The sequence below is a fragment of the Protopterus annectens genome, chromosome 8.part0, assembly GCF_019279795.1.
Source record: "Protopterus annectens isolate FY-2018-M chromosome 8.part0, PAN1.0, whole genome shotgun sequence".
NCBI lineage: Eukaryota > Metazoa > Chordata > Ceratodontiformes > Protopteridae > Protopterus > Protopterus annectens.
The window spans coordinates 200,123,252-200,146,384 of NC_056741.1; the positions used below are offsets into that span (position 1 = coordinate 200,123,252).

Sequence of the window (23,133 nt, forward strand, 5' to 3'; positions counted from 1 at the left end):
TAGTATTTGATGGGGGTTTTACCATTACTTTCTTTCAAAAAAGACCAATTTATGATCCAGTCTTTCCAACAAGGAAATAATGCTGGGGTGGTGCAGTGCTCCCCATGTTTGTGAGTACTATGTCAAGGATACTGGAGCCCCAAATGGCAGTACAGACTAGCTGTTCCAGAGCATTTGCATTGATAAAATGCAGGAATCTCTAAACCTGCATGTTAGTGGTCATGCATGTTTCCAAGATTATGGAGGGGGTAGTTAAAATCACCCAAGAGTAGTGTGCTGATCTGAATGGTAAGAGAGTCTACTAAATTCAGGTATGCAGAGTGGTTTTCATAGTTCATGGTTAGGGGACCTAGTGATGATTTGGTGGGGGTTCTTGCCTATGGTCAGCTGGACATGTAGTAGCTCAACCCAGTCATCCTGTTTGACCAATCTAGGGGTGTGATTCATTTGTATATAAATGGGAACACTTCCTCCTTTCATTATTTTCCTTTTCAGAAGGTGGCATGAATGTGTGATAGGCAGTGTAGCCTTCTGCAGCCTTAAGCTATGTCTTTGTAACTACACAAATGTTAGAATTCTCCAGGATAAGGAAAGCTTCTAGGGATTGCAGTTTCTTATCAAGACTCATAGCACTGAGCAGTAGTATCTTCAGCATAGCATCAGAAGAAATTGTTATATTGGTAGGTCTATTGGTTTGGCACTGCATTTATGGGGGTGGCTAATGCCTTGGACAGTATTCAAAAGTCTAACATCATACCTCTCAACCATACCGAACTCCTCGGTAAATACCTGTTTTGAGGGCAAAATATTGGGTGCCAGGAATTCCCGAGTGGCCCCTTTAATTTCCAAATTTCCTAGATTTTGTTTTTTTTGGGGGGAGCGGTTTGAATAAATGATGACATCACATGCAGGGCATGCACGATGATGTGCAGACAGACAGCCTGTCAGAATACCTGAACCATTACTTAATTTAAGTTAAATTTGTCCTTGTGTTATACAGGCAGTGCATCTTCTTTCCCAGCTCCTCCAGATAAGGGCTTAAAATTCTGTTTACCAGATCTTTTTGCTACTTATTGTAGTACTTTTTAGGTGAGAGAAACAGCAATATACTGGCAGCACTGTTCACTTGCCGCATTTCAATGAAGAAATTTGTTAAGTGCGTACCTTTCTGAAGGCAGTGCTCAAATGGCAGTTTTACATTTTGCATTCTGGTCTCTGTTAACCTTTTTTTGCTGTGAAAAGAAATCTGTGAACCTGTAACTGTTTATGTGCATCTCCGAAGGCAGTGCTGCACACTTACATTCTGCATGGGCTCTACTGTGAGTGCTGAAATGGCAATTTTACATTCTTGTCTCTGTTAAGTTATGTTTTACTGTGAGATGTAAGGCAGTGCTCTACCTTTGCTTACATTACATTCTGGTCTATGTTGTTGCTTATTTTGCCACATTTGAAAGAAGAAATCTGTTAAAGCTGTAAAGCAGTGCTCAAATGGCAGTTTTACATTACCTGTCTCTGTTGTTTATGCTGCATTTGAAAGGAGAAATGTGTAAGGCAGGTTTACATAGATTTGTTTTATCCTTATATTTTAAGTGTGTGTGTATATGTGTGTGTGTGTGTGTGTGTGTGTGTGTGTGTGTGTGTGTGTGTGTGTGTGTGTGTGTGTGTGTGTGTGTGTGTGTGAAATGCCCCAGTTAGGTATAACTGGTGGTTAGAGAGTTACTCAGAGTCAAATGTACAGGGCGCAAGATCCTAAATTCTCTACCCTAACCACCACCACTTGCAGTTCATGGAAGTCCGTATATTTGACTCGTACTTTTGGTCTGTTCCTCAAAAATGTGTGGTTTTCTGGCAAATCAGTGAGAACTGAATTCCCTAAATAATAATAGCTGTTTAATTTTCAGTCTGATTATCTTTTAAGAAATGTATGGTAACACAAGACATTTTATTCTAGCAACTCTTCTAAGATTATACAAGCAATATTTAAAATGTGTCCCAGGTTTTGGGCCCCCCCAATACATTTTGGACTTTTCCAGATTTCTTGTGCTGCATAATTCTTCAGGAGGAGAGAAGTTTAGTGCTGCTTATACCACATTGGTTCATGTTGTTAGTTGCACAACACATAGAATATTTGCTTTTGATGCAGAAGGCTGTGGGTTCTACTCCCACAGTATATAGATGGATTGCTGATACTGCACTGTGTAGTACTTTTAAAGAGAGTGGATGCTGCAGTCCTGAGAATGTCCTCTTTGTCAGGGATACCTAATAATTATGAACCCGTCTTCAGTTTGCCATCAATTCCCTATTGTAATATTACTAGCTTATTTTTTTATATAATATAGGCAATTTATTCCTCAAGGGCAACAAGCACTTTATTTGTAGATGAAACAATAAAATATAAAGTCTTTATTAGTTACAGATCTCTTTAATGTGGAACTTTTAGATGACTTTACTTCTACAGAGCGTGCATATTTACTGATGCTGGTGGACTGTAGAAGTTTGAGTAGACTTTTATGATGGAAAAACTGGGCAGTTTTGCCATTATTGGATCATGCATCTTGTTTCCTTGCTTACTGGAAAAATGTTCAAAACAATAAATTTAAAATGTGCTCTAAGTGTTCTGTATTATACAAGGAATATAATTTCATACAATCAGGAAGGTGTATCAAAGAATACATGTATGTTTCATGTGCAAGGGACCTATGATTTTAAAACAGCCGAAAGGTAATCTTTATCTACCACTGGCCAGATGCATTTTCCATTGAATGTGGGTTTCAATGCTGTTTCAATGAATGTGAGTTTTAAGGGCAGCAAAGTGTAAATGCTAAGACTGTTTTCATTGTGAGAATATTGCTTTCTTTAGCAGATGTCTATTAGTGTTTGTGCTATAAATTGTAAGATACAAGTTTTAATGAAATCCAGATAATATTGTAGAAGTAAAGCTGTATGTACATTACAGTGTTTATTGTAAATGGGGCAAAATGGCCAAGTAATGGGACATTGAAATGGCTGCAGGAGGGCCCATTCAACCATGATTTTGTGAGGGTGGAAGGGTGGCAAGCTCAGATAGCCCAGAGTGGCAACAAACTCTAGTTATGCCACTGATCAATAGGCCATGAAGAATGACTTTCCTAGCAAACTATAATATTCTTTTGCTAAGGTTAAAATATTGCCTACTATTAAATGCCCTACTTTTACTACAAAACCCACATATTGCAAATCACCAAAAACAAAATCCTAAGGTTCCTCATCTTCTCTCTTCCCAGTGAACATAACTGATACACTTTAAACAAATGGTTACCATTTACTACAGGGTCTGGCCCCTGAGCCATATTTTGGTTGTCTGTTCTTCAGTTTGCATTTGAAAGTTGGTATCCCACAATTACATTGGAGTGGGTGGGGTTACATAATTATGTATGTAAATTTATGTTAATCAGTGTGCATATTTGTACCTATTTTTCATGGGCATTTGTCCAGATTATTAATGTTTCCAGGTTAAGAGGTATGCCTAACAGTAATAGTTGCAGACTATTTGTGGCAAAGCAGTGTGGTCTGTTGATTACATTATTGCAGGCCAATAAATACTTTATCCCCTTGAAATGACACCAGTAGATAAACCAATTTTTGAAGTCAATCATTCTCTATTTGTATTGTGGCATCATTCTTGGTGAGGGTAGAATGCTGCTCAGTGAGAGGCTCATACCAGCCTGTGACATGTATTCAGAGAGGTCCATCATGTCTGTCTTCATATAGTCCAGGGAGAAACATCTCAGGTCATTCACACACACATGGACTATGACTGATTCATACTGGTACTTGTGGTTGAGTGACCTGGCTACCTTTGTGAGCTAGTGAAACCTAGCCCCGGCTAGGCAACTGACTGTAACCATCTCTTTATCCAAGCTGTTGTCTGTGTGTATGTTGGGAATTTATTAGAAAATATTAGTTGTCCAAAGTTTCCTATCCATACCTGTCAACTGTACAGATTTTCAAAGAATGTGCAGATTATTGTCTGATATCTGTGGTCCTTTTATCATAAAATTGTTGGTTTCTGGTGAATTAGTGGCAAATAATTAAATATTAAAGTTAGTTTCATACTTCAAACCCTTCAAAAAACTCATGCTAATGTAAAACCTTTCTAAGTTTGTAAAAGCAATATTTAAAAATTGTCCTATTTTTGGCCTTTGTCTCACTTTTATTTATGGCTTTGTACAGATTTCTTGCTCTAAGAGGTTGAGACGTATGACCATCACAATGATCCTGTTGGTTTTACTTTTGTTGGTCATTTTGCAGTTTTTTGTGTATTTGAAAGAAAGGTAAGTCTGTCTCTCATAGCAAAACATGCAAATTAGCATAGCAGAAAAAAGAAATGAGTATTGCTATATCTATAATTTAATGAAATCACTTGTTAGTAATTCTTTCTGGGTAAGCTGTCTGTATTTGCATGCCCATACTGAGGCCACAGGAGATGAAATAAAGGTTGCAGTAAGACTAAGTTTGCATGCAACAAACACAGATGCAGAAGTCTCTTTGGTTTAGTTATACACCTTTACCTGTAAGAAGTACAGAGGGTAGAAAACTTTGCATGCTGTACATCCACTGATTACTCAGCGAGCATTGTGATAGAAGCAAAGGTGTTATGAAGGTCATAATTTTGCAGACTCCTTTACACAAGACAGAAGAGATAAAAAAAACATAGCTCATTTGTAAATCAGAGGTGTGATTAATGACTTGAAAGGTAAAGCTGTCTGCTGTAATGCTGGATCGATCCTATGATGTATCAAACAGAATGCTATGAAACCATTACTCCCAATAGGAAGTCCAATTTTATCAGAAGCAAAACGATTCCTGCTGAAAACTGAATGAACAACTAACTTTTATGCAGTTATAGTGCTTTGGAGATTATTACATATCAACAACCATTGTTGGTATTTCCTGTCACCTATGCTGCGTTTGCTTGCATTATGACGAAATATTGAAACATTGGATGAGTGTTACTAATTCAGTTAGCTAAAATAGCTCTTTAAGACATTATGAAATTACAGATTGCTAGAGGATGATAGATATTGCCTGTATAAGAGACAAATGGATTGATGGTAAATGCTATTCTGCCCATTATGTCCCTACACCAAAACAATTAGTATATTGTGCAAGCACATTTAAACCTAACAGGAAGTGGCGGCATTGTTTGATTTCCCAGTAATTCACAAGATTAGACAGTATACATTACAGCAGATATCAATGTCGCCATGCATGAGCTTCAGAAACTAAATGCAGTAGTCCAGGTGCTCTACCTGTGTATATACCATCACCTTGACTACATGAGCGATACTGTAAAGCAAAAGCTGGCACCATCATCTCAGCCAATAAAAACAATCAGAGGCTTGCAGTTATCTGAGTGCAGAGCCTCATCCATATTCATTACAAGGTTGTAGTCTTTTGCTAAGGTATACCTCAGGAGTCTTTGTGCTGTACAAACAATCTACATTTGAATTGAGGAAGAGAACAAAGACAGAGGTGACTGCATCATTTCTTTCCAAGAAGAATTCTCCAGGAGTAAAATATACTTATTGTAAATATTTTATGTAAAGGGGTCCCTCAGATACTCTAGCAGAGAGACAGAAATGTAAATGCTGAATAAAAAGATTGATAGACAAATACCTTTTAATTTTCATGTGTTATAGTCATAAGTAATTTGCTCTTCATATGCACAGTTAGAAAACGGCCATGCTTCCTGCAAGGAAAAAGTTGCAGTGGGGGTATTTATTTTCCCTTTTCATGTCTGCTGATAGATTACTATTTAATGCAATTTCCTCTGTTTCTCTTTCTCTCACACTCTCTCATTCTAACCTATATGCACACATTTGTCATTTTTAAGTACCCTGTACTGTCAGAGCTGAAATTAAAATAATCCTATGTTTTGGTTTCATTATGTGTCTGATACTAACAAATACCCTTGAGCCCCAAACCTTAATGTTTCAGTGTGATACCTTACTGTCTGTTTAGGGCTGTTTTTATCAACAGAAATGAAGATATAACAAAAGTAAATGGTACATTGTGTATTTTCAAATTATTATATTCAAATTTAGACCAAATGCATGCAGCATATTTAAGTACAACAAATGAGCTCCATTCTCAATTAAGGTTGGTAATACTTCAGGGTTAAGAACATGGCTATTTATTAAAAAAAGGACTATAGACTGATGTACTGTATAATATTATGTTGTAGAATTGTATAACGATAGAACTTCAGCCAGACATGCTGGCATTACAACGTTTTATATATCTGGAGATACTCTTTAAATAACTGTGAAAGATATATTAATTAAAAGGTGAAAAAGGGAGTAAGAATAACAGTCTTAGTAGGGCATCTAGTACAGTGGTATGAATTTGTACTTCTATTATCTGCAGTTAAGATGCTATACTACAAAATGTTATTTTTTGTGGGGGGGATCTTGTACCTTTATATCAATATCTGTATCTGTGTTTATATCCACATCTACATATATTTGTAGCCATACATACAGTTATAGTTATAGTCAGAGTTAGATATGTTTCCATTAGAAATGGGTTAAGATATCCATAAATCATTATTATTAAAATGTAAGGAGCCCATAACAATTTTGAATGGTTTGAGGAATGATTGTACTGTTGAGAAAATTCACAAATAAAGAAAAGCATCCCAGTTTATAAATGAAGTTCCCATGAGCTCACAGTAGAAACTAAATAAATTCTTTACCGTAGACACGGATATTAGCTCTCGCACTTCCTGGAATGATGTCAGCTGGTGGTTGTAGAATAGCATCTTCTTTATAAGATGTGTTATCTGTTAAGGGTAAATAAAAAAATATATTTGCTGCAATTAAAAAATGATAGCCTTTGTTTAAAAATGCATTTTCTTTTATAGCAATTCATTTAGCAAGGAATAGTTTGGAATTTAGCTTACAGAGTACAGAATCAAATTTACACAAGGGAGAAATGCAGCTAGCACTGTAAAATAAATGTAAGTAACATTCACAAATTAATAATTCTAAACGGTTCCCCTATGAAGCTGTTAAAAGCAATACTCAAGGAATCAATATACTGAACCTAAATGTCCCTAATTTCATAATGGAATACTTTGCATCTACAAGCATCTCCTGCACACCCCTTATGTGAGAGGAATTTCTAATATGCCAACTGTATAGTTGCACAAGCATGAAAAAGTGAGAAATCTTTTAAAAAAGGGAATCAGTTTTGGAACATAATTTGAAAGCACATCACATGTGACTTCCTATGGAGAACAGCAATCATTATTCTATATTAATATCTATATTAATCCTATGGAGAACAACAATCATTATTCTCTATTAATATCTATATTAATTTATTTTTTCATATTATTGTTTAGTATGTTTATTTCTGATTATTTAGCTTCAATTATAAATAATATTGCAGAATAGTTCACATTCTACAGTAGTAAAAATAAGAGATAAAACTCATTCATTAAACAACCATGTTTCTTATTCTGTACTGTACTGATTTAATTCATAAATAACTGCATTTTGGGGAGGTTCATTCTAAGCATTTTAAAACAAATTACATTAAAAATACCTGAAGCTTGGATAAAACTTAATAGTTATGCCCACATGTTAAAAATGTCATCAATAGACCACCATCACCTGAATCATAATATGTAATTTGTGCAAAATTCAGTTTGGAAAAATGACTACAAAACTATTTTTATAAATGAAATTTCATAGCAATACATGGAAGCTCAACATAACAATCCTTAAAATGATTATCCTAAAAATTCATACCAAAACTCCACATAGTTAAAACATTACATCTGTATAGAATAACCCATTACTTAAAATGAATAACATCCATTTTATAAGCAATAATTTCAACAAATAACCAAAATTCTGTCCAGACATAAAACTTTAAACTAATATGTTCAACATCTATGTACCACCACCAACATCTGAACTATGAATATGAAGTTGTGCAACTCAGTTCTAGAGCATGATTTGCAAATAAAAAATTGAAGACAGCATCTACAAATGTAATTCTATAACACACATCAGTTTGCCAGAAGTTTCTGTAAAAGACTGCCCTGCAATGTCATACCAAAATTCCTCACAGTTACAAAATTGCAATTTTGCTTAAGAATTCATTATTTAAATAGGCAGAGGAGCTATGTTACATCAAATCAATAAACAAATGAATTGACTTCAAAAGATATAATTACCTGTTAAGAGTACTGAATGAAAAAATCATTGTGAAACATGAAGAGGTGCAGTAAAACATTTGGAGAAGAGTGTACAGAATAGATGCAGATTTTATAACATGCATCACATCACATCACTTATAAATAACTGTATCAGGAAAACCCATCAAAAACTAGGACTTGTCTATAGAAATAAAAAATTCCTAACCCCTGAATCTAGAACCACAATTACCCATGCTTATATTTTGCCATGCCTAACATACTGCTCCCAAATACACACAATTCTTAACTCAACCTTACTTAGCAAACTCAAATCAACCTATCACAAAATAGCCAAATTTGCTGCGCAACAAACCTACAAATCTCACCACTGTATCTCCCTCAAGCATTTAAACTGGCTCAAACTACCACATCTCCTACTCCTCTCTCAGCTCCAAATTCTACACTTCATTATTTATTCACCATCCTACTGTCCAGCACTAGGCACCATAATCTCCCACTATGTCCCATCCAGACTACTCAGGAGCTCCACCCAAGACCTTTTACAAATCTACAAGCCCAAGTCCAAAATAGGAGCCATTACATACAGCTACCATCCCTCTATTGCTTGGAACGAACTCCCACAAGATCAGATTCACATCCTAAAGTATTCAAACTAGCCACTAAAGAGTACTTAAAAAGTCACTAGTTTTGTACCTGTCCTCAGCCTCCTTGAATTTATCTTCACTAAATAACAAACCTAACTTTCTCTGTCTTACCATCATTTCTTTTCCTCTATACCAACACATTTACAACCTAAACTAGTCTACTTCATTTTTAGCTAACACTATCTCCTTTCCTTCTGCTGCAGTATTCTTCATAACATTTTTATACATAATTGTAACTGCACATATATGATAACTGTACTACAAGTCTTATTGTGAATGATTATAATGTTAACTGTGTCTGTAATGGTTTTATCTTTTATAGGTTCATAGGTTCGTACTAGGCTATCTGCCCAAGGGCATTTATAAGCCTAGCCCATAGTTATTTGGCTTTCGCCACCCCTTTAGTTTGAATAAAACTATGCCTATTATTTTGCTGTGCCTCTGTCAAGCAGTGACACTGAAGTAATCCCTGGGGAATATCTGCGATCCCCCATCCATTGGTCAAGATTCCTCTTGAACAAGGCCAGCGAGGTGCTCTGCCTCACATGTACCGGGATTTTGTTCCACAGCATAGGGAGTCTCTGGGTGATGAATCTGTCCCTCCAGCACATTCTATTAATAACCGTGTCAAGGTTTAAGTCTCCCGCCCTTGTGGTTCTGAGGGATCTAGATTTTTGAGGTGAAGCATATTCATCAAATCAGGGTTTGACATGGCCTTATATGTCAGGCACAGGTCACCTCTGAGCAAGCGGTATGAGACTGAATAGAGCTGGAGTTCTTTCAGTCGGGCAGCATAAGACATATTTTTGAGACCCTTTATCCTTTTGGTGAGGAACTTTTGGGGCCTTTCCAGCTGCTGCAGGTGTCGGGTCAGATACATTCCGAATGGGGCATTGTACTCAATCATAGGTCTAATGAGTGATGAGTACAGGGGACGATGACCTCCCTTGATCTAGATGTGAATCCCTTCATGATCAGGTGGGCAATGTAGAAGGTTTTCCTAACTACTTTAGCAACATGAGTGTCAAAGCGAAGGCTACTGTCAACCTGGGTCCCCAGATCCCTGATGACTTCTTCTGTGCTCAGTGGATTGCCACCTATATGGTAGCTAGGGGTAACCTTGTTTTTCCTGAAGGGTATGACTATGCATTTCTTGGCATTTAACTTTAGGCCATGGCTCTGGCACCAGTTATCCATTTCTGTGAGGCCCTTCTGAAGGATATCTGTGTCAGATGTGTTTTCGACTATGGCACCCAGTTTGCAGTCATCTGCAAACTTTGTCAGCCATAACCCTCCTGTGTTTGCTTGTACTTCAGAAAAGTAGATGCCGAACAAGAGTGGACCCAGGACTGATCCCTGTGGGACACCACTTGTGACAGACTTTGAGTCTGACATGGCTCCAGCAACTCTGACCCTGTGGGTTCTGTCACTTAGCCAGTTTGCAACCCATCTTGTGATGTATGGGTTTACATTCAAGCTGATGAGTTTTCGATGATACCTGAGTGGGGTATTGTGTCGAAGGCCTTTGCCAGGTCAAGGTAGGCTGTATGGACTGCCTTTCCCTCATCAATGGCCTTGGTGACTGTCTCGAAAAAGTCAACCAAGTTTAAAAGGCATGATCTGCCTTTGACAAAGCCAAACTGGGTTGGATCCAAAGTCTGCAAGTTCCCTATGTCTTTATTTATGAGTTCCATTATGATCCTCTCCATGGCTTTGCAGATAAGGCTTGTCAAGCTAATGGGACGGTAATTTCCAGGGTCGGTGGAGGCACCGCCCTTGTGAAGTGGGACCACAGTCGCCGTCGCCACTCCTTGGGTACGTATCCTGAGGTGAGGCTAAGATTAAACAGCTGTCCTAACTGCGGGTTTAATTCCTCATTGAGTTCGTGGAGCACACAGCCGGGGACACCATCCGGTCCCATGGATGCTGTGTTTTTGCTTTGGAGGGAGCAGTACTAAGCTGGGTGTTGGAGATTTTTGGGGGGCTACAATTCTCTGGTATAGATATCTCTTCTTTTGGGTGGGAGAAGTTTGCACTGAACCTGTCAGCCAGTATGTTGGCAATGTGTGTAGGTTCAGTAATCTTCACATCATTTTGAACTAATTCTGAGCATATCTGGGAGTTTCCTCCTAGGTTTCTAACATAGCTAAAGAAGGCCTTATGATTGTCTTTTGAGTCCTTGGCGATTTTTCTCTCAAAATTTGCCTTGGATGATTTTATGAGAGCTCTTAGTTTTTACTTATAATGATCAAAGGTGTCTTACCTTTCAAGGATTTTGCTCTATCTTGTAGTAGCTTCCTCCTTTTGTTGTAGAGCTTGTTTATGGCTGGGGTCCACCAGACTGGACACTTGCCTTTGGTACAAAGAGTCTTAGTTTTGTTTGGGATTGCCTGATCCATGCAGTCCTGTAGGTGCTGGTAGAAGGCATTTGTAAGTGATTCAGCGGTTTGAGTAATGTTTACCACTGGCTCAGGGGCCTTAAAGGAGACCACATTAGTTTTTAGAAGTGTGAAGTCGGCTTTTGAGAAGTTTTTCACTGTGGTCTTTTTTATTTCAGGTGGGGGCGGGATGAGGACCTCCAGCGAGATTAGTTTATGATCTGATCTCACCAGTGAGGGGTATACTTCCGGTGTTGAACATTTTGATCCCATGTTCGTGATGATGAGATCAAGTATGTTTTCTCCTCTTGTGGGGATGGTGACTAGTTGTTCCATGGCATTTGAGTTTATGAACTCCAGGAACCTTTGGGCTAGAGTGTTTGGGCTTGAGTAGTGTTCCCAGTCTATGTTCGGGTAGTTGAAGTCACCTAGTATGATGGTGTTTGGAGATACATTTATCCCCTCCATTGTTTTCAGGAAGGCCATGTGAGGTTCCTGAGTTTGAGAGGGTGGCCTGTAACATGCTACAAATTGCAGAGTAGTCTTGCCTATGGTTAATTGCACCTGGATGGTCTCTGATGCATCGTGCGTTGCCACCAACCTTGAGGTGTGGGTGTCCTTTATGAATATGGACACCCCCCCCTCCTTTCTTGGTGTTGTCCGGATTTTGGAGCCGGAACGCATGATATGAGGTGAAACCTGCTAGTGCTGGGGTGCTCTCAGGAGCCTTGAACCAGGTTTCTGTCACAGCACAGACATCGATGTTCTCCATACTGAGAAGGGCCTCGAGTGCATGCATCTTGTGATTGAGACTTCTGGCATTGAGCAGCATTACCCTTAGTTTTTTTACTTTTTTGTGTTCTAGGGTGGTAGGTTTAGAATTTGAGCCTTGCCTAAAAAGCGCACTATGGGGTGGCAAGAGCCTTTGCCAATATCCGGAAGCCTAGGGGTGACAGGTGCAAGCCGTCCCTTGCGAAGCAGCGTGGCTTGTCCAGCATGTCATCCCAGGCAGACAGACATTGGATCCCCTTTGAATGACACCAGAATTTAAGCCAATTATTAAAGCTGATCATCTTATCACTGTATTGTGGCATCATTCTAGGTGAAGGTAGGATACTGCTCAAGGTCAGGGTCATACCTGCCTGGGCTACATAATCAGAGAGCTCCTCAATGTCTCTTTTCATGTAGTCCAAGGAGGTGCGTCTCAGGTCGTTGACACCAGCGTGGACAATGACTGAGTCGTACTTGTACCTGCTGTTGAGAGACCTGAGTGCTTGTGTTATGTGGCGGATTCTAGCGCCCGACAGGCAGCTTACTGTGACCTTCTCCTTACTCAGTCTGGTGAGCGGGACGTCAGTGTGTCTGACTATGGAGTCACCTATGACAAGTATGTTTGGTGTTGTATTTGGCCTTAAGGGCAGTGACTGCTTTGCACACTGATTTTGTTGTTTATGTGTTGTTTGTGTGGTGTATTGAGTTTGCAGTTGCTTGGGTGTCTGCTTTGGAGGCCTCTGCTGTTTAGGTAAATTTTTACTCAGAGCCTCCGAGTATGTCTTAGTGTGTTTATGTGTTTGATTCAGTGGTGTGGTTGAGTTATGTGAGACTGGTATTGTGGTGTGTGTAGTTGCCTTCTCCTCCTGCCTGGTCTTGCCAGTCCTGAGTTGAGAGAGCTCAGCCTCCAGTCTGGCTAAATAGCTGCATCTCTCACAAGTGTTAGTGTTACGTGGGAGGAGGAGAGGGTTGTCTGTGTACATGAGACAATTGTAACATTGTCTCAGAATTCCCAGATTCACCAACTGGGCAGGAGAGGACGCCAGCATCTGACCCTTCGACATGCTAGAAAGAATTATGAGTTGGTATGAGACAGAAAAGTAGTGGGCTTAGCAGGGAAGTGGGCACTCCTGGGGGGTTTTGCTAATGAGAGATTTGTATAATATAGGAGTGCTTGACCTGCAAAGAGAATGCTTATAAGACAAGGGATATGCTTATAAGACAAGTGCTGAGCTTTTTGAGAAGAAAAAGCTATTTGGAACAAGTGCTGCACTTTTTAGTGTAATTGTAAACTGTTTAGGTTCCTAACAGAGCAGTTCTAAGGGAAAAATTGAAGAACAGACTTTCTGGAGCCAGAAAGAGTTTAACCTTGTTTAACTGGTGCTGCCCGATGCTGCTCTAGTGGCAACTCCGCGCTAAATCGCGCTAAAGCACGTTAAAGCGTGCTTGATAGCAGGGGCTGGAAAGAAGCAGGAATAGACCCAAAAGGGAAAATAAAACTACAGTTTCAAGTCAGTAACCACCTCTACGGGGGGCAGGGAAGCTGCTCAATGTTAGTCACTGCCACTGATCAACAGAGAGACCCTCCTCCAGCCCAAGCAAAAATGGCCTCACAGAAACTTTCAAACAGTTCAGGAACAGCAAGCCTGTAACTGAACTTTTTTAACTCTCAGAAAAGTGGGAAAAAAGCAAGATTTTTTTTTTTGTTTTTGTTTTTTACAGATTTAGCAGAGGTTCACAAGTAATATCAAGTTATAACAGTGCAGTAAATGACCCCACACAAGAGTGCTAGGTCAAGGACAGAAAATATGCACGTTTTAAGAAAAAAACGATTTAAAATTAAGTGCAAACAGGAATTTCAGCAAACAGCTTTTGGTTGTGCTCTAAATACAGCTACTAATACAGAAATCAAGTTTAACAAGCCAGAAAATGCTCAAGCTAGGCAGCTATGCAGAAAAACTTAGCAAATAAACAGAGAAAAAATACTTAAAATCTCAAAAGTGGCTCCCTTCTTCTCTCAGCGTTTTTTCCTCTTGGAGGGTGCTTCACCAACAGCCAACAAGCCTGAAAAGACACCCAAACCATGAGGCAACTGGGTTTTAAGAGAGGAAGATGAAGGAGTTATGGAAATGACCCCTAGTGATTTCGTAACTATATTTTGAAGTTTTTCTCCCCGGGCCTCTGCTAAAAAAGGGCTTTGGCTCAGTCAGACAATCCCGATTAACAAATGTAAAATAAAAATAATAAATAAATAACATCACTCCTAGTGGTGTATGACACATGCACCACCCATCCCATGCATCTACACACACAAATCACACACACACACACACACACACACACACACACACACACACACACACACACACACACACACGCATGCTCACACACACACACACACACACACACACACACACACACACACACACACACACACACACACACACACAGTTACACAGATCAAATTCACATACAAAGGAGTACAAGCGTTTGGTGTTCCTTTACATTGTTGAACTTTACTACTGAGCAACACCAAATTATTTCAGTGAGGTAAACCAAATTTAACTTTTGAAATCAGACATAGGACACCACCATTTCTATAGCATACATTGAATGGGGTCTGGAGTCCCTCACCTTTTGGATTTAGGAGCAGAGTAACTGTTCAGTTTGGTATGTTAATCCATGCCTAAGGCCTTTTGGAATACAGTCCTAAATAGATACCATCCATAAAACATTTCTTTACCAAGTCTTTAACAGCTTATGAGATATACTATTTATATGCACAGGGGATTAGAAACAAGTAAAAATAATCAGCAATTGTTCTGCAGTTTTTGCAAAAGTAGTCGGCAGTGAAAAGACTTATTTTTCAGGGGATTTCTGAAATGTATATGCAGTACAAACACAAACAGTAAATACTCTGGCCTGTTTTAAGCATGCAACCTAACTTATAAATATATACACATATAGATATACTACTAACATCTAACTGAGCATCAATCACAGAAGTGTAAAATGCTACATTAGATAAAAAGAGTTAATCAATAAACCAGAACTGGAGCAAAATTGACTTTTACTTTGGTACAAAAATGTAAATAGTTTACTTACTAGAATTTAAACATACAATTGAGGACTTGGATAATGCCACAAGGATTCCTCCTGCCTGTTTAAATAAAATACAATAACAATGTTGAGTTCCTTGTTAGGTAAATATTTTATATATTGTCTGCCATCGATAGTAGCAGAAACATAACATAGACATGTATTAATATTACTAATTTTCTTACAAATGAGAAAGAGTCTTGAGATGCATTTGTTTCTTATTATCATCCTCTGATTGCACAGTTTTAAGCATAGAGGTTTTGTAAATATTTAAAGGTGGTTCTCATCTTCAGACACAGATACCTGTGGTTAAAGGACTGACTCTTTAGGTCAGATTTAACTAACATGCAAAAACTATGACCAGTGCTACTCATATTAGCAGACAGCAGGGTGCAACACCAATACTCAGTCAGAATAGTAATTCAAAAGTATTGGTCATATTCTGACACAAGTGTAAATAAAAAAAATCTATGGAGTTAGATATAACCTCCTTATCATAAAACAACACCAAATTATGTGTAAAAGGTATGTTTTTTTTTCATTTTATTTTGTTGATAATGATGGTCCCCTGATGATTTTTTTTCTCAGAGCAGATTATGCTTGCACTGACATCATGGAATACTGAACTCACAATGCCTGATCACCAAACTTAAGGTATAAGGTATTATATTTTCATCCTGAATGCATCAGTTTTAGTTTCTTATGTCGTAGAAAAACAAGTTGTCAACTAGCTCTTGTAGAAAGAATACTAATGTGCAATTATGTAGTAGTGAAACCACAATATAAATAGGACAGCTGCAGCTCTAAGAGATAAGCAGGTTTCCATACCCACACTGCTTTGCAGTTACATGGAAATTGTTACCCGATACCTAGCATGATATAATTTTGTGGGTGTTGTTATAGACAAAAAATAAGTAAAAAGTAAATCTAAAAAAATCAAACAGCACACTATAATCTGTTTTTTTTTTTCAAAAATCCCCTGCAACTTTAACATTATGAGTATAAATAAAATGAAATTAATTGTAAAACAAAGATGCTTTTGAACAAGACAATGCAATATAAGTATCAGTACAAAATGCTACAATTTGCATACTCATTTCAGGAACATATACTTCTCTTTTAAATAAAAATGGATATACAATTACCATTTAAGTATCTCACAGGCTCATATCTAGAGTAATAATGGCATACATTTAGTAAAATAATTAAAATTGACTGCTTATCAAATTTGTCATCACCATGCAACAAAAATCAATATACATTAAGGGAGCACCTAACATGGGCATTTCTGATGGGGAATGTTTTGCGGCACCCTGATCAGAAGAGTGGCTAGGGGTATGGAGACAGGACATAACATTTTTGAAGATTATGCTGATTTGGGCAGCATCATTAGTCTCAGGGAAAAGTTGTAAAACAAAAGGATTAACTTTTTGCTGATAACAAAACTGTGGTGCTGGTGTTGGTGAGAATGTTAACAAGTCAGTTTTGGTGTTGGTGGCAGTAAGGAAATTAATGTTGCAGAGTTTGTTAATTAACTTTAGTTTTTCAACCAGGCATGTTCCTCAGCATGTTAATACTGCAGCTAATAGACTTCCTCATCTTCAGTATCACAGGTTTCATGCTCTAGTCTCCAGTGCAAGGCAAGATCCTGTGGTTTCCCATCGAGATATGGACTCTTGGAGAAGTGTAGCTGGGTGGCTGATCCTGAATTCTTGGATGGGCTCTACTTTGAAGACTTACAATGCAAGAGTTGCAGCATACTCTAGGTTTGTTAGCTAGTTGCCTCTGGAGCAGAGGAAGTGGTGAATTGCTTCAGTGATGTGGTAATTTGTTCACCATTGTTTTTTTGTGTGAGGCAGTGAGATCAATTAAAATGTATTTGGCCGCTTTGAATGTGGCTGCAAGCTTGGCAGGTCACACGGATTTGACAAAGGTGCAGGTGGTGTTTATGTTGGTTAAAGGTTAACAGACAATTCAGGGTTCAAGGGTGGATAGTTTTCCATTAAATAGGTAACTGCTTTGGAGCTTGCTCAGATGTTTGTTTATGTTGGCATTTAGTCATGTTGATTATATATTGTTTGGGCAGCCCTGCCAGTAGTTATGTACATGAGGGCATTTAGAGTTGGAGAAGTGCTGGGGGTGTTAGAAGAGGAGTGACATTTGTATTACTGATTCTGAGGTAGTGATTTGGCTGCAGAAATCCAAGACTAAACCGTTGGGGAAGGGTCTGTAAGTAATACTATTGTCAATGGTTGTTATGTCAAGTGCCTTGGATTAGGCAACTGAGGAAGCTGCAAGGTGGTAGGATGGACGATTATTTTTTCATTTAGGTACTGGTAGAAGGATTGTTGCATCACAATTTATAGGTATGTTATTAGCTGCTTTGAAATGTCAGGATATTGATGGTGGTTGATTCTTGGCACATTCTTTTAGAATAGGGAGAGCTTCTAACCTGGCCGAGGAAGGTAAGTCTGTAGAGTTAATTCCTAGGGCTGGGAAGTGGTCTTCTAAAGCTTTTTTATCTTACATTAGATAGGCATGTTTCTTAGTTGTTATTTTGTTTGTTTTGCAGCTGAATCTTTTGTTCTGTTGGGGCACTCCTTTGTTATCTGGTTGAAGAATAGAGTGATGATTCTATGGGGTGCAGCTATACTAGGTTTGGATAAAATCATTTAGAAAGTGTTTTGGCATGACTTTTGTGTACTTAGATTGCAGGAGCTGTTTGGGAAATTTGAGGAGTTGCAGGCACGGTTTGAGTTATCTTGTATTTTGATTGTAGATTTAGGGGAAACTATTTTGGCAGTTTCCCAAAGTAGCCTAGTTGGGAAAGACTGCCATCGGTTTATTATATTTAAAGCAGAGTTTTTCACAGATGGCTACAGTGTGGTCAGAAATGATTTTTCTGTTTGGAGGCATGCAGGTAGCTTTATGGCTTTTGAGAGAACTAGACACATTGCCATTCATAGAGTGGCAAGGGTTTTGAAGAACTTAGGTTTGTATGTGACTGAACACAAGGATTTTGATGACAGGGATGCTACTTGGTACAGGAGTGATAGAGTTCTCTTAAGTGACACAGGCCTAGCCTTGGTCTAGACTTGTTCAACATTCATTTATCTTTATTTCTGAAAGATTTGGTTAAGGACTGGTAATGTAAGAGGGGGGGTCAGCATGCAAGGTCAGGCTGGTTGGCAGAGGGGTTTGATTTAACTGTCTTTTCTTCTACACCTTTTTCTGTTAGGTAAATGGACATACAGAAGTGAGTTGTGAGACACTGCTTCAGAGGCTGTTGGTGTTTTTGGTGTTTTCAGAGTGAACAGTAGGGCTAAATGTTCCTGGTTGTCAAGGAAGGCGAGTGCATTCATGCTGCTGGCCATTATATTATTGTTGTATTGGTTTATTATTATATCTTATATTTATGATATATCATTGGATTTTTACCAATAAATGGTTGCTATGGAATTTTGGTGTATTCATTAATAAAAATATTTGGACAATGAGTATTATAACATAATAATATGTTCTATTGTTAGTTAGCAACTTGTGCATTTAGTGGTATTGCATATTTGGTAATGTTTGCTTATATTACTATGGTATTACTAATGTAAAAACTTTTTTTTTTTTTTTTTGACTCGTGGGTTTGCAGTTCTAAGATTTTGCATTTCATACATTGACTTGCACCTCTTACATGTGGATACAGAGATGTGTTCAGCTATACTTTGCATATTACCCATACATCTTTGTCAGATGCATGTTCTGCACATGTTGTTTTAACATAACTCTAGCCAAATGTATATCTAAAGTATACTTTGATACCAATATATTGATGTACAGTATATTATGCATACACTGTACAAGCACACAATTTACCATCAAAAATTAAACTTATTGCATATACTCAACACATAAATACAAATCATACCTTTTATTGCTTATTGAAAGGGGTCTGTGCATAGTGTACATTGAATATCTAGTTTCTGGAAAAACAAGCTGATTTTGCAAAATTAGCTAGACAAGGCAAACTGGCAGAGAATGGCAGTTTTCTTGTTACAATTGAATGCTCACTGCCAAGATACATAAAATTTATACAGACAAGTCACAAACAAATAATAGTATGCATTTGGTAAACTAACATACAATGAAACAATTTAAAAAGGGGGGCATATGACACAATAATAATATACTGTAGATGTTTTCAACATGTATTATGCATACTGTGACTGTGCTATAAATCTGTGCAACATGTGAAAGGTAAACTATAATTATAGTTGTACATCTTTAACCTGGGAATGTATAGTGAACTTATATAACTATCATAAGAATGTTATTATAGCTATGAGACAAAGACTCTTAGGTAATATGCTATATGAAACCAGTTATTACCTCAAAGTCTCACTGTTAGCCCCCCTTCAATTAGAAAAAATGCTCAGAGTGGTAGGGTATAAGACTTTTCATAATCTCATACACAGAAACATGCAAAGACAATGCTACTTACACATCAGATTGTAACAGATGATCTACCTGTATGTCAAGAAGCCATAAGCTCAACAAACACATAAAAGTCATACATGAAACATAACACAGACATTCTAATGACAATAGTAAATCACACATACACCTTTATCATAAAATGTTAAGGGTTGCAATCCACAATACCAAATTACTTAGACTTAATGATGAGCACTATTAGACTAGATATTCTATCAACTACACACACATCATTGCAACTGGGGATGCTAGTGTATGCTAATCAGATGTGTTGCAGGACATTGTATGGACTTTGTGACAGTGTTATGCTTATCTGCTATCAAACGGAGAGAGAGACAGTAGGTTACAATGCAACAGGCAGTAATTATGTGCTGGATAATGTTCATCTTACAGTGTGAATATAAGTAGATCCTCCCTCTTGTATATGTAGAAGGATATTTCAGGATTACTCAGTATCTTAGCAAGCATGAGAAAAAACACATTAGTGCAGCAACGTTCTCCACACATTGCTCATACAACACATGCATATCAAGAACAAATACCTTATTAATGCAGTGGCTAAGGTATTGTCTTACAGAAAGATGATTTAATACACAACACACTGGCCTAGAATAAGTTTTGCATCTAGAGTGCTTTTCAGTTATTTCATCGTTGTCTCCAGGAAGTACAGTAATTAAATATGAACTTTCTGATCCCATTAGTATCATTTTAGTTATCATCAAATTAAAAAAAAAAAACATGGCAAGTGAACTTGGCTTTCATAAATGCAAGAATAAAATGAGTGATTTATAAATATTTTCTCTGCTGAGTGGATAATGGCAGCTGCTCCTTTTGTGAATCCTGATTTAAACATCAAAAATGCATATCACAGCATATTACAAATTCCATGGTGTGTTACTTTTCATTGTTCAAGTCACACGGGATAGGAGTTTGGCATGCCGAATAAACAGGATCCAAGAAAAGCAATCAAAACAGGAAATTGTTCATATCCTAATTAGAGTATTTACTATATTGTCATAGGAACTGGCTATACCATGTCTGTCCCCTACAGAGTAAAACAACTTCACAGCTAAACTGCATTTTAAATGCAAATGTTGGCGAGGGTGTTAACTACTCAAACTCCCACTAAGTAAACCAATTAAAATCAAATAAATATGTCCATAAATTAAGAGCACCATTTTTTCAAAATAATTTGAAATCAAACAACTGCCAGACATGTTACATATTGTACAAAGAAATGTATGTTCTCTCTGTTTTCCATGAATGCTTATATCCTCAATATTTACCAAAGCTCATGATACCATGAACTGTATCATAAAAGAAGAAATAAAACTCAGTCATAAATTCAGATTCACAGATATTTCCAGGCCACTATCTCATATGACCATTATTCCAGAGGTATGGAAGATTCTGCATTATTAACCTGCTCCTCCACCATGTTTTATTTATCTGTTGGTGAGCATTAAGACCTCTGGTTCTTGGATTGATGGAAGATATTGGACTTGTGTAGATGCAGAATATCTGTTTCAGTCTGGCCTCTAATGGTGCAGTAACCCCTCAAAGGTGCATTAGATACAGAATGAAGGGATATAGTTTCCTGCCTCTCCTGGAAACAAAGATGGAGCAAATGGTATACTAAACTAAATACTGTCATCAACAACTTAAATAAATCTGCTCAGGATACTACCAACTACCAACAAGTTATATATTATTAACCTCTGTTTTTATGGGCATATACTGAAACAAATAAATATGAGTTACTTTACTCATAAAACAAGTCAAGATTTAATGATGTACAGAATGTATTTACATATAAAGGTGTGGATTTGAAAATATTTTATGTATGGGGTAAGGTGCAACTCCAAAGAAATATGACCATGTCTGAATCCACAAACATATGATTCTGTGTAGTATCCGTATAAGGTAAAAGCAAAGATTTGTGAAGAACTTTATTTTCAGACATTACTTCAGCTTCAGTTTCTTATCAGAGAGGATCACTTTAGTACTGTGAACACTCTGAAATTAAATGTACTCATGCTACAGGAGCTGTCACCAGTTGCTGCATTCCCTACACAAGGCAATGCTATGCTAGGTATAGTCAGTGGATCCTTACCAGAAGGTTATCAATAGGTTCCTAATGCACAGGGAGCAGGTGATGGTTGCACGGAACTGGTGTGCTGCAGGCAGAGCCTTTCACAGCCCGTGGGTAACCCTATTCATTTAAAAGTATCACTTTGCCTTATGGGTAACACTGTAAGAATGCCTCAAACAACAGCCTGTTACATTCTAAACAAGTCCTTTCCTGTAATGCATTGCAAGGCCATCAACATCACGTGAGCAATGTGTAAGCATTGAAAAGTTCTATGGAGTCCGGCAGCTCTCCTGTATACTTGCAGCCATTGGTTTTACTCATATAATAATGTCTCTCCATCCTCCCCACCTGTTCAATGGTGATCAGTTAATGAACCAGAATGGGTGGCATTCAGTCACTTGCCAAACTCATCTACAGCAAATGAATGAATATGAGAGATCACAACATTGTTCCCTGTCTGGAAAACCTATGCACTGGTTTATAACATATGAATCATAGAAGGACAACACATAGGTGAATGCAGAACAAAGACAACTGTATGCATGTATAGTTAAAGGCAAGCATAATGCAACAGTCGCAGCTAACAATGCATATTTTCTTTCTTCAGTCAGAGATATACAGACTGATAAGTAATGGAACTGAATGAGCCTTTAGGATACTAAAGCCACACATCAGATGTTTAGACACACCAAGGAATGCTGTACAGACACCAAAGGCAACGCCTGAGCTGGTAATCATGTTTGTAGTCCTGCATAAGATGACAAGATGATAACAAATAAAGACATTGCCTTCCTTGTACCGGGTGTAAGAGCCCAACTCGAAGAACTCCAGACTTCTAAACCTCACCAGCCCTGAGATAATGAATAATATGACAATAAATAACAGCAGTATGAAGAGCAACAGTATGCAAGAGGAAGGGTCTCATGGCAGAACTGTTCACAGAAACCCTGAACAAGCATCTTAATAGCTTCATAGAGGCAGCTGTACCCACCAGGAAGAAGTACAGAACTAACTCAAAAAACAAGTCACCCTGGTAGAATCACAAAATCAATTAGCTATATAACAGAAGGAAAAAAATCATGGCACAAATTAGGAGCTGCAGCACCGAACAGGATAAAAGCATTCATCAAACTGAACAAACAACTCAGAAAACAAATAAAGAGTACCAAAGCCAAATTTGAGGTTAGTTTGGTCTCCCAGGCCAAGAGCAACCGCAAAGCATTCTTTAGTTATGTCGGCAAGGTTAAAGGCAATACACAATTGTATGCAAAGCTCATTGTAAATGGAACCAGCTATATTGAGCCAGACGCTGTAGAAAACCTTCTGGCTGATAAATTCAGCTCCAACTTTACTCCTTTCTCCCTCTCAACCTTCCCTCAGGAAATATCTTCAAATATAAATCCCCCTACAATCACTAGGGAACAGGTCTTTAATGCTGTCTCTAAGACCAGCTGC

At 37.9% G+C, this 23,133-nt stretch overlaps 1 protein-coding gene across 1 annotated transcript in view; it reads right to left on the reverse strand.

Moving 5' to 3' along the window:
• Positions 1-23,133, reverse strand: part of LOC122808699 (alpha-2-macroglobulin-like protein 1) — a 1,234,219-nt gene that overhangs the window by 252,802 nt on the left and 958,284 nt on the right. Inside the window, exons 22-23 of the mRNA XM_044079685.1 lie at positions 15,108-15,162; positions 6,737-6,823 (exon numbers count right to left, since the gene is read on the reverse strand). Of these exons, the coding sequence (XP_043935620.1) occupies positions 6,737-6,823; positions 15,108-15,162 (142 nt within the window). The remainder of the gene's footprint in view (positions 1-6,736; positions 6,824-15,107; positions 15,163-23,133) is intronic.